We start from the raw sequence: 12,475 nt of genomic DNA on the forward strand, positions 1-12,475 counted from the left end.
TTTTATGCCCTTGAAAAAACAAACAAACCCTAAACCTTCAAAGCTGGTCTGTGGTTTTTTTGCCATTGAATAGTAACCATCATCTGGGAAACTGTTTGTTGATCAGACACTGCCTAGTTATATGCTGGGTCTAGGGTCGCAGGCTACAAAGAAGGTGTATAAGGTCGTCCCCTGAGGGGCACAAAGAAAATAGTTGAATTTTTTTTTTTTTTTTTTAAAGATTTTATTTATTTATTTGACAGAGACATAGCGAGAGCAGGAACACAAGCAGGGGGAATGGGAGAGGGAGAAGCAGGCTTCCCGCCGAGCAGGGAGCCCGATGTGGGACTCGATCCCAGGACCCTGGGATCATGACCTGAGCCGAAGGCAGACGCTTAACGACTGAGCCACCCAGGCGCCCGAAAATAGTTGAATTTTAATGTCTGTATTTTTCCTGTCACCTCTTACACTATATATTTATGCAGGTGTGCGCTCACGTCCTTAAGAAAAGTTTTGAAATGTGACCACTGTTCTAGGTTCTAAGAGACCCTGATGTGTCAGACATGTGCTGTTTTGCAGAAGGACTGATAAAGAGCTCTGGCTATTGGTAATGACCCACTCATTTTAATAAAGCACATAAATGTGATCAAATGTTTTTCAGCTGATAAAATTCATCTGAAAGAAGTTGAGGTGCTTTTGGAATCACATTGGTGGCTTGAGCCAGAATTTCAGAAGCAACTGATCTTGCAGGAACTAGTCAAGAATGTTTTCTTGGTGTCTTAAATGGGAAACGTAGGTGTGGTTAAGTTACAGAGACAGCACTCAGTTCCTGTCACTTGTGGTTTACAGGTTTTGCATCATTCATCACAACAAAGTGGTGTAGGCATTGTAGGCTATAAATTTAGAAGCACAAATGTACATGGATTTATTTTTGGACCTAGGAGCTTGGAAATTGGAGCTCTGCATGTTCCTTACTCAGTGAGAATGCTCAAGAGTTTCTTGATCAGAGCTGCTGGGGACTTGCGTCCCACTGTCAAAGGAATGTGTTCTGTAACATAGCCAGCTGAGCAAAGCTGCTGTTGGGAGTTTCATTGTCCAGATTGGCCATTTTCAGGTGGTGGTTTGGGAAGACCTGAAGTTCAGTCTCCTTTTCCTCTGCTCTACTCTGGGGAGGGTTGTGTCTACTTAGAAGCTGTTGAGAAAAGGAAGTGAACTGGTGCGTGTTCAGTACCTTGGCTGACAGTAGTGATTAAGTACTGGTTCTCTTCTGTTCTCTCTCCCTCACTCCCTTCTCTTTGTGCTTGTCACTGTGAAAGCAGCCACCTGTGTAGAAACTTATTTTTACAGGAAGATGAGGAAACCTGAAGGGAGTTAAGCAACCTAAAGTAATTGAGTCATGTCCTGTGAGCCCCTTTGTCGTGAGAGTACTGGCAAGTACTGGCCACAAACCAGCCAGGGATTCTGAGTGACGCTGGGTTGGACTGTAAACAAATGTGGGTGAGCGTGAGAAAACCTGCTCCCCTTTCTTTCCGGATGGGTTTTTCTGCTTAACAAAAAGGAAGTGCCTATGTGGCACGTGGCATTTTGATACAGTTAATAAAAGGTGATAACTAGGTTTGTGTCAGGGCTCCAGTAGTTTTCTAGGTCCTGTGAGGAGAAATTCATGCTGTTGATGGACCCAGAGATCAAGTGATTGGAGTCTCAGTTAATTCATTGAGTTGAGAAAGCGGTCTAGGGTCCTGCCTCAGTCCTTTGTAGTTGCCTGACTTGGACTTTTGTCTGTTTCTTGCCTGTGCATTTATTCATTTTTTTGTTCATTTGTACTTTTCACGCATTGTTTGTTTACTGAACACCTACTGTGTAGTTGCTTCCATGTACATTTTTAGTTAACCCAAGTGTTAGGGTGCTTTGGAATCACATTTGTGGCTCGAGCCACCCAGGTCTATAGGTTTATCTCCGTTGCATGTTTAAGCATGTAATGCTACAAATTTCCCTCTGAGTACTACTTCAGCTGTGTCCATCAGATTGTCCTATGTTCTGTTTTCCTGTTTGCTGAAGAGATTTTCTAATTTCTCTTGGGGTTTTCGCTTTGTTTTTTAACTTCCAAATATTTGGAGATTTCCCATCTATCTTGTTGTTACTATTTTCTAGTTACTATGATCTGCAGACATAGTTTGTGTGATTTCAGTTCTTTTCAATTTCCTGAGGTTTGTTTAATGACTTAGTCTTCTTGGTGATTATTCTGATGGGGTGTTCTATAGATGTCGGTTAGGTCAGGTTGGCGGTGACATTCTGTGTGTCCTCTGTCATGTTCTGTCTGTGGGACAGAGGCGAGCTCTTTGTGTATATTTGTGGGTCTCCTTTCAGCCCTATCATTTTTGCTTCATTTATTTTGAGACTCTGTTGTTAGTTTCACACAAATTTAGTTTCCCTTTTCAGTATATTTATTGTTTGATGATATCTCTGAGTTTTTTAGAGCTTGCTCTGGTATTACAGTGTATTTGCTTTTCACATTAACATTTCACCACTTCAAGTATAAGTAGAAACCTTACCACCACATAGATCCTTTCCCCTCCCTTCTTTGTATTGAGGTTGCCATATTTTACATCTGTATCCATGGAAAACCCCGTCAGACAATGTTTTATTTTGCTTTCATCCATCATTAATATTTTAAAGATCTTTTTTTTTTTTAAAGATTTTATTTATTTATTTGACAGAGAGAGACACAGCGAGAGAGGGAACACAAGCAGGGGGAGTGGGAGAGGGAGAAGCAGGCTTCCCACCAAGCAGGGAGCCTGATGCAGGGCTTGATCCCAGGACCCTGGGATCATGACCTGAGCCGAAGGCAGACACTTAACCGACTGAGCCACCCAGGCACCCCTGTTTTAAAGATCTTAAGAGGAGAGAAGCAGACTGGAAAATACTAGAGAAATGGTATTTACCCAGACACTTGGCAATTTTCTTTCTTTTGTCCTTCATTCTTGAAATGCCAGGTTTCTTTCTCATGATCATTTACCTACTGTGTTAATCAGCTCAGGCTGCCATAACAAAATACCACTGGCCATTTTATAGGCCTTATCTCCAAATATAGTTACATGGGGGTTAGGGCTTCAGCATAAGAATTTTGAGTGGACCCAATTCAGTCCCCAGCATCTTCTATCTGCAAAATCTTATGGAAGATGGTTATAATAGTTGCCTTAAAAGTCTTTGGTAATTCCAGTGTGTTGTCATCTCTAGGTCGGCTTCTCTCGTCTTTCCCTTGATAAATGGTCAGTGCCTCCTCATTCTTTGTATGTTTACTCATATTCTGGATCCTTTTACCTGCCTCAGGCATGGCTTCCATCTCCACAGTCACCTTGTGGTCAGAGATGGATGCTGCATTTACAGACATCACACTACGATTCAGATAGCAGGAATGAGAAGGGGAGAGGTTGGACAAAAGATGCTTTTCCAGAGGCTCTGCCTAATGACTTTTCTTTTTTTTTTTAATTTTAATTTTAATTTTTTTAAATTTTTTTTTTTTAAGACTTTATTTGAGAGAGAGAGAGAGAGAGAAACAGCATGAGAGGGGAGAGAGTCAGAGGGAGAAGCAGGCTCCCCACTGAGCCGGGAGCCCGATGTGGGACTCAATCCCAGGACTCCGGGATCATGACCTGAGCTGAAGGCAGTTGCTCAACCAACTGAGCCACCCAGGCGCCCCTACCTAATGACTTTTCTTAATATGTCCTCAACCACTGCCATCTGCAAGGGAGGCTGGGAAATGTAGTCTTCCAGTTGACCTCAGTGCCCAGTTGTCTAACTGAGGGAGAAAGGAAGAATGGGTATTGGGTAGGCAGCCAGAGTCTGCCACACCCATATGCTCTCCCCACCTTCATCAAATACTTTGGGGGAGCAATTACTACCTAAGTGTGCTTTAGCCTGGTTTCTAATTGGGTTTAATTTTCTATGCTTAGATAAGCTTTTTTTTTGCAGCCAGAGTTGCTGACTGCCAGTAGGGTTTTAGGTCTAATTTAGGGTTAGCCTATGCATACAAAATCTCTAAATTCCCTTTTAGTTCAGCAAGACAATTTGTAGATGACAGGTTTCTTCTGCCCTCTGGTCTGAAGTGGATTTTCTTTCCTAGCAAAATTGTGAAGATGTGTTGGTCCATCATAGCAATTTATAGCATAGAACTTCTGTAACTAACTTTAGGAATTTCTGTCTGAGCAAATGGCAAATACAAGCTCCAGACTTATGTGTTTGATCTTACCTTTTCCTCTGAAGTCTACTGAAATGGAATTTTGAGGCTATTGGCAATTTTTGCCACAGATGCTGCCTATTTTATTAGTGATTTTCGCCGCCAGTATTTGTTTCTGGGCCATGCTCAGTTGCCCATCTGGCCTAGGTTAAATCATTTGCAAACACTGTGGGGAGGGGTGGTCAGTGTTTCTGTCTTAGTGGAAAAATGAGCTCTTGTGCCCACCAAACTCTGCAATTTGACATTTCAGGAGAATGCTAATGAAGTCTTTAGACTGTCTGTACAGAGTCTCATTACAGGGGTCGTAACTTAGACTAGATAGACTGTATTTGATCTTGGCATTGGATACCTTTTAGCTATGGTTAGCTTGTCCCATGACTCACCTGCATTGGATTAGATGGTTTATGAGGTGGAGTCCTGTCAGGAAGATGGAAACCAGACTTAATTATTTTAAGAATTCAGTGTAGGAAATTGGTGAAACTGGCGCCGGAGGATTGGAAGAGCAAGAAGGAAGCACCGACATAAAGCAGATGAGAACTACAAGAAGAGCCCCACCCCTAGGGCTGAGGGTACAAAGGGAAGAGGTGGAGTTATTAAAGTCTAGATCAGAGGGCTGGACCCCATGCCCCTGGAGCGCAGGTCTCTGAGGCGGGGGTGGTGCCCAGTTGCCCTGGGAGCTCAGAGGAGGGCCTGGTGGAGCTGGTACTCACGGCGTAGAGGAGGGGATGCAGGCTGGCTGCTGCTGGCACCTCTGAGAGTGCCTGAGGCGGGGTCTAGGCATGGGGAAGCTAAAAGTGGACCCATGTATTGCTTCCAGGTGAGTGTTGGCTGGGTGACACTGCCAGGATGGTGAGCCCACAGGAAGAATGGTGTCCCTGTGCCCCTTCTGTCGCTCGGTCTCCCTGCGGTGCCCCTGCTGCAGAAGCTCCAGGCGGAGGACAGGGGTGCTTTGTGCACTCGCAGCTCCAGCAGCCCGGAGGACGGCTTAGACCGGTGCTGAGGGCCTGGCATGGGTGCTCAGCTTTATGAGGGGGAGTAGTTCTTGAACCTATCTTAGAAATGCTTCAGGACAGACAGACGTTTAGGCAGCTGGTTTGTTCTTGAAAATTAGTGGCCCTTGTGGTACAACTGCTGCAGGTAACTTGGTGTCTTCTGAAGTAGGTTCTTCCCATGTGTGGGGGATACCCAGACCTGGGGCTTTCAATGTTTTCTTCCAGAAGTTCTTAGATATAGGTCAAAGGGGCAGGGTTTCCCCAAGCTTTTTCCATTTATTCCTTTAGGTGTTTAAGTGTTCTTAAAATTTGACTGAAGGTAAGGTTTTGGGGAGTGGGCAGAGCAGGCTCAAAGACCATTGGTGGTTTACGCAGAGAGCATGGGATGTTGAGTTATGGAAGCCCGGGTTCAAATCACCTAGCTTGGTGACCTTGGGCATTTTATTTAACTTCTTTTAACTGTGGTTGCCTCGTCAGAAAAACACCAGTAATACCATCTACCTCTCACAGATGTTAAAAGGATTGAATTATTGAATCATATATTGAATCAGTATAAATTGATATTTATATATAATTACCTGTAATCCCCAGGGCCAACTATAGAACAAATGCGTGGTGAAAGGAATGACAAGGGAATGAAAATGGCGCCCTAGGAAATGTCTGTACACAAAAGGAGGTGGTCATGGAGGAACTGAACGAAAGCCATGACCTAGAGGAAAGAAGTAGCACAGTGACAGAAGTCCTTCCTTAGCAGTAATGACATCAAATGTGAAGAATTAACCTCTCTGGTTTAAAAAGCAGTGATTGGCAGAATGGATTAAAAAAACATGATCCAACTACATGTTGTCTGTAAGAGACTCACTTCAGTTTCAGAGACACAAATAGGTTGAAAGTAAAAGCTGTTCCATGCAGACAGTAACCAAAAGAGATTTGGGGTAGCTATGCTAATATCAGGCAGAATAGACTTGAAGATGAGAGTGGCTGCTGGGGGTGGGGGTGGGGTGCCCAGGTGGCTCAGTCAGTTAAGTGTCTGACTCTTGATCTCAGCTCAGGTCTTGATTTCAGGGTCGTTAGAGGCCCAGTGTGGAGCCTACTTAAAAAAAAAAAAAAAAAAAAGTGTGGCTGCCAGGGACAGAGAAGGACGTCATCTAATGATCTAATGATCCTTCCGTCCCTCAGTCCAGATGGATCCATCCGTCCATCAAGAAGGTGCCTGGAACATGGTGAAATGAAGAAATACCCCTGCTACCATTCCACCCTGCACACGCTCTTTCAACCCACAAACTAAATCTAGTTCACGTGCTGCTTGTATGTGGTAATCCAGCAGGGACGCCGTTCTTTCTCATAGTTCAGGAGGACTTTTCAAGACTAAAAGCCTGCTGTCACCTGATGTTGAATTTCTCCCTGCCATGTAGGTACGAAGACGCTCTAGTCCTTTTGCTCACGGAGGTGTTGAATCGAATCCAGTTCAGATACAACCAGGCCCAGTTGGAGGAGCTGGATGACGAGACTCTGGATGACGATGTAAGCGGCGTGTCCTAATCGACCTTAGTCATTGTCGTTTTTGGTGTGAGTCCAGATGGAGACTGGGAATCTGTAAGCTCTGCTCTGGAGCCAGAGTAGTCTCACAGTTTGAGTTGTGCATTTGAACTTTACAGCTGACCTTGAACAGTGCAGGGCTTAGAGGCGCTGACCACCTGCATAGTCAAAAATCTGAGTATAACTTTTGACTCCCCCAAAACTTCACTGGAAGTCTTATCAACAAATGGTCAATTAACACATATTTTATAATATGTATTATATACTGTATTCTTACAATAAAGTAAGCTAGACAAAAGAAAATGTTATTAAGAAAATCATAAGAGAGGGCGCCTAGGTGGCTCCATTGGTTAAGCAACTGCCTTCGGCTCAGGTCATGATCCTGGAGTCCCTGGATCGAGTCCCGCATCGGGCTCCCTGCTCGGCAGGGAGTCTGCTTCTCCCTCTGACCCTCCCCCCCTCATGTGCTCTCTCTCATTCTCTCTCTCTCAAATAAATAAAATCTTTAAAAAAAAAAAATCATAAGAGAAAATAAATTTCCAGTACTGTACTGTTTATTGAAAAAAAATCCCATATAAGTGGACCTGCGCAGTTCAAACCCCTATTGTTTAAAGGTCAGCTGTATATCCTATTTGTCTTTGTGGGTTCGTTAATTGTAAAAGGAAGTTGACAGGCATTTTTATCTGTATGGACTAGAGATATGAGCAGAGAAACCATACGCACAGTGAGAAGAGGTTTAGTAAGGGCTCTGTACTCCTCTCGTTCCTCTGCCTCGTACCCACACCTCCGCTCCCCACCCTGGGTGACAAACAAAAAGCTGGCTGGATGCAGGTGGAAATAAAGCATGACTTAACTGGTAAGCCTAGAACGAAAGGAAGACTCTTTTGAGTGTATGTTGTAAATCAGTATCTTAAAATCAATCCTGAATTTATTGATGCTGGTGTGCCCATCATGGATAAAGAAAATGTGTTGAAGGACACAATTCCCATGTTCCTTTTTCTTAATCACCATGCACTTTAGAATTTTCAGGTCACTGGTATGGCTTTCAAAATAACAGTGACGGTGGCATGGTTAAGATCTTGAGGGGTGGCTATGTTTGGGTTAGAAAGAGCCTTGTACTTGGAACCCAAAGGCCTTGGACCCGAAGGAGATAGAAGTCTGGGCCTTCAGTTTCTCCGAGCCTTAATTTTCTCCTCTCACGAAAGGGGAGCGATGTGTCTGACTGGCCTGTGCTGACAGTTACATGAGGGTCGCTTGTGGAAGGACTGGCTACATGCCTGGCACATTGTGTGTGCTTGGTAAACTTGAGCTTCAACTTCTTGTTAACTGTGTGATTTAGTACAGTGCTTCTCATATTTGAGCATGGGTGAGAATCACTGGGACAGCTTGTTAAACAGACTTTGATTTGGGGGTGGGGCCACAGAATTTGCATTACCTACAGACCTGCAGGAGATGCTGGTGCTGTCTTGTCTGTGGACCATACTTTGAGTGGCACTGATGTAGTCCATTATACTGAAGGGAAGGTAGTCATGGACTGTCTCAGAAGGTAATGAATGAGTAGCCACTTCCTATAGCTAGGATGTCATAAAGGGGACTTGAACACTTCACAAGTGGCTTTTTGAAATCTGTATTCCTGTGACCGTAGGAGAAAAGTAGGTCATTCTCTGTGGATCATGTGCTTTCTGAGGAAATAACTTTTTATGAAGTTAATTCATTGGATTAAAAAATACTCTAGGTTGATCTTTTTCAAGTACTAAGTAACCTGGTTTGATCATTTGCCATTTCTTCAAGATCTTCTGTCTAAGAGTGGACTTGAGGTTGCAGATGAAGGGGCAGGGGAGATGTCAAGACTGCCTTTCTGGGAGAGCTGATCCTTCTGTGTTTCCCCTGCAGCAGCAGACAGAGTGGCAGCGATATTTGCGCCAGAGCTTGGAGGTGGTGGCCAAAGTGATGGAGCTCCTTCCCACACACGCCTTCTCAACACTGGTAACTCGCCTCTTGGAGGGGAATGAAGAGCCTAGTGTTTTCCCTGCACATGTAGCATGGGTAGTAAGCTTCTTTGCTCACCGATATTTAAAATATGTATATATGTATGTGTGTGTGTATATGTACATATATATATATTTTATTTTATTTATTTCTTTTTAAAGAGAATAATAATTACCATAACCAAACCTCAAGTTTAACAAATGTTAACATTTCCCCCAAATATTTTAAATCAGCTTTTGGAAGTGCTGTTTTTCTTTCCTGAACTCTTGGATGTAATATGAATTTTCCTAATGCCTTCCTTCATGCCTGTATCAGTAGCTCAAAAATGGCCAGGCCACGTAGAGGACTTATAAAGATTACATTGCTGGAAAGCGAGCCGTTGTAAAGCTCATCGCTAGCACTCTGCCTATATTTATGTGCTAGAATCTTAGGCGTAAGGACTGCTTTCATTCACGAAGTGGTGCTTGTTATTTGAGGAGATTTCACTAAGCCTACCTCTTCAAGGGCACGATGATTTCGGGGGCTTGTGTTCTCTTGTAGAAAGTGCTGTTGTGTTTTGTCAGCTGTCTTTCATAGGGACCTGTCATATTAAAGTCTGATCTATATCTTAATGGTGAGTGAGCAGCTTTAGAGAGAAAAGATACAGCTTTGGTTATGAAGGTCCTGTCTGCTAAATGAGTAAGGGAATCTGACTTCCAAAAAATTTGGCCTGTCTTTTCATTTTGCTATGCACTTGAATAAGGCATATCTGGTAGTTCTTTCCAGACTAGAGTTTCCCTTGGAATTGAAGGGAGATAGATAGGCCCTGTCTCCGAGCTCTAGAAGGTATAGATCATTTGGGGTTTGATGTCCCCTCTTTCAGGAACATGACAGTCATTATAGTCCTACCCAGCATCCACTGCTTTGTTTAGAAAAAGAGTATCAAACTGATAATGTTGTTTTCTTTCTTATTCCAAACGTTAATTGGTGGTGTGAATTGGAGAAATTGCTGAGGGGGCAGGGCACTGAATCGAGACGCTTCTGCTTAGCTGCCTGTAAAGGTTCCCAGAGAAAAGTTTCTTTTATCTGATGCCTGCCCCCCCCATAGATACTTATAATGTTTTAATGTTAAAATGCTGTTAAATTTTGCATTTATGTTTGTTTGTTTTTTTTTAATCTTTGTTTCTTTGTTTTCAGTTCCCAGTTCTTCAGGACAATTTAGAAGTTTATCTGGGGTTACAGCAGTTTATAGTTACTTCAGGGTCAGGTAAACTGGTTTTTATTTTCTAATTTAATCAACATTAAGAAAAATATCGGGCTGATACTTAATTATTGCCGTCTTTGCTGTCGGAACATGATTTCTCCACTGCCACCTTCCCATGGCTCTATCTCTCCCCACTTCTACACAGGGAAAACTTTCCTAAAGAATCATGATAAAAAGAAGCTGTGGGGGAGGTAAAAGATGAGACTCTGACAGTGCGTTCCGAAGAGCTGTTTCAGAGAGAGAGAGAGAGAGGCAGCTAATTTGGAGTAAAGAGGGAGGACTTTCAAAAAACCCCCAGCACTTAGAATATTTCCTTAGGTCTTTTAGACCAGCAAGTACGCTAGGGAGAAATGGCCTTGGGCTTCCCTGCCATGTGCTCTTTGTTGCCTGGTGTTTGGAAGCAGGACACAGGAGTGGCTCCATCGCAGGCGGACTCGTGTGGAGCACGCTGACAGCTAGTGATCGTTAGCTTTCCTCTTGTCGATGGCCTGCGGGCGGCGTGGCCACAGCTGGGCGGTCCTTTGTAGGCTTCGCCTCCTTGGGGTTTCGGCTCGGCATTTTGGGGTTATTTTGTTGATAACAATAATAGCTTCTGTTTGTCGAATGCGCATTACCTGCTCGGCACTGTAGTATTTGCCTACTTGCTCCTTAACTCTCTCACCTGTCCTGGAGCTGGGAGGACTAATACCAGTTGCTCCTGTTTCACGGAAGGGGAAATTGATGTCCAGAGATGTTTATTTGTCCCAATATGATATAACAGGGGATGATTAAGAAGTTGAATTAAATCAAATCTAACGTCCATTTTGCTAGCAAAAACACCAGAAACTTACCATTGCGCTTGCAGACGCACCTGTGCTCACCCTCGCCTCCCAGTCCCTCCCATCTCTGGTGGTCGTTTCACACTGCTCTTCTTCACCGTCTTTCCCCTCTGGGCGTTGTGCCCGGCCTGGCCTCCAGTCCCTCTGTTGTGTAACTGTTGTCTCAGCCTGGCACAGAACTGCCCGGGGTAGAGACCATCTCCTGGACGAGCTTGTTATTCATGGCAGAGCCTTCACGAGAGGCTCTTTCTGAGGCTGCCCTTCTTAGTGGCCTGTGACGGTTTGTTTCCATGACTCTATTAGCTTCTAAATAATCCGCTGGGCCCCAGGAGGTTGATGGGACTTGGCATGCCCCAAAGTTTGTAGATAGGCTAAGAACAACTTACAAAGAACTTTAAAAAGACCACTTTTCAAAGCAAACATGCCTGTAAAATGTGCTGTCACCATTAACGAAAGTCATTTGTGTACCAATGCGACAGATGTTTCTAGCAGCCATTCTTGGGGAAAAATTGTGCCCTGGTGGTCTCTCCCTCAGGGCCACTCATCAAATTAGAATGTACTTGGCACCCTCAAGACATTATTCTTGATCTTTAAAAAAGTTGAGCAGGCACTCCCTCCCCCACACTTCCCTGCATTGACCCCACGTTCCTTTTCGGGGTTGTCGCTGCCTTCTTGACGTTACATTGAGTCTGTCTTTGGGTGAAAATCTGAGTGATTTTTAAGTCCCTTTTTCTGAGACATAATCCGAGAAGGATAATCTGTTTTATTTTTCCCTACATGAAATATCATATACCTGTTCTCATTGAAAGCCATTTGCTGACAATTTCACAGTGTGCTTGGCTTCTCCGGATTGTTTATAAATCTCATCCCTAGTGCTGATCCTTGGTGCATACTCCAGGGGCAAAACCTCTCAGGCCAAAGAAATACTTCCCATTTTAAAACAAGCTCTTATCCATGACGAAGCATTCCCCCATCCCTTGGTGGCTCCGAAGCCAAGTTTCCAATGCAAGGCCTTTAAAACAAATGGAAACTCTGAATACATTTTGTTCCCTGGTTCCCATGGCCATTCACCCTCTCCGGTAACCTCCGTGCTGGGTCAGCAGCCTTGCTGCCTCTTAACAGAAACCGGGGTGTCTTCCTCTGACAGGGTGGCCCCGCCACTCGTGTGCACCACTTCTCACCAGCCTTTACTTCTTCTGTTTCCTCTGGGGCCTGTGCCGATGGGAGTCTTCCTGTCGACTGTTGCTGGCCTTCTGCCCCTACGCCTGTGATTAGGTCCGAGGCGAGACATGTTGCCTGCGGTGCCACAGTGGCTGTGCGCCTCTCTCCCAGCCCCGGGGGGTCCCCCTTGGCTCCCCTCGTTGCTCCTCCTCACCAGTTGTGGGTTGAGAAATCCTGTCTTCGGTTGCTGCATCTCTTAGATTCTTTGTTCCGCTGGGGTTTATTTACGACCTACTTGTTCTCTCAGAGTGGAATCCCTCAAGTGTCATCACCCGTGCCTCCCCAGGCCCCCAACAAAGAGAAGATGGAGTTATAGTTAACATGAAGGTGTGACTTGCCAGGCAGCTGTCCTTTGGACGTGGTCAGGAGTGCATCTCGACAGCCTCAGGGTGACTTGCTTTATGTGCGAGAGGACTTCAGTGTGGCCATGGTCTTTTCTCTCTCGAAACCTCTCAGC

General features: G+C 44.5%; 2 protein-coding genes across 4 annotated transcripts in view; both read left to right on the plus strand.

Moving 5' to 3' along the window:
* LAT (linker for activation of T cells) overlaps positions 1-12,475 on the plus strand; it is a 419,561-nt gene that overhangs the window by 171,137 nt on the left and 235,949 nt on the right. The gene's annotated exons all lie outside the window — the stretch shown is intronic.
* XPO6 (exportin 6) overlaps positions 1-12,475 on the plus strand; it is a 104,899-nt gene that overhangs the window by 65,603 nt on the left and 26,821 nt on the right. For both annotated transcript variants that reach the window (XM_081819797.1, XM_081819796.1), the window contains 3 exons: positions 6,624-6,732; positions 8,641-8,733; positions 9,913-9,982. In XM_081819797.1, the coding sequence (XP_081675923.1) occupies positions 6,624-6,732; positions 8,641-8,733; positions 9,913-9,982 (272 nt within the window). The remainder of the gene's footprint in view (positions 1-6,623; positions 6,733-8,640; positions 8,734-9,912; positions 9,983-12,475) is intronic.

This window comes from Leptonychotes weddellii, chromosome 5 (assembly GCF_054177405.1).
Source record: "Leptonychotes weddellii isolate Sample4059 chromosome 5, ASM5417740v2, whole genome shotgun sequence".
In the NCBI taxonomy this organism is placed as follows: domain Eukaryota; kingdom Metazoa; phylum Chordata; class Mammalia; order Carnivora; family Phocidae; genus Leptonychotes; species Leptonychotes weddellii.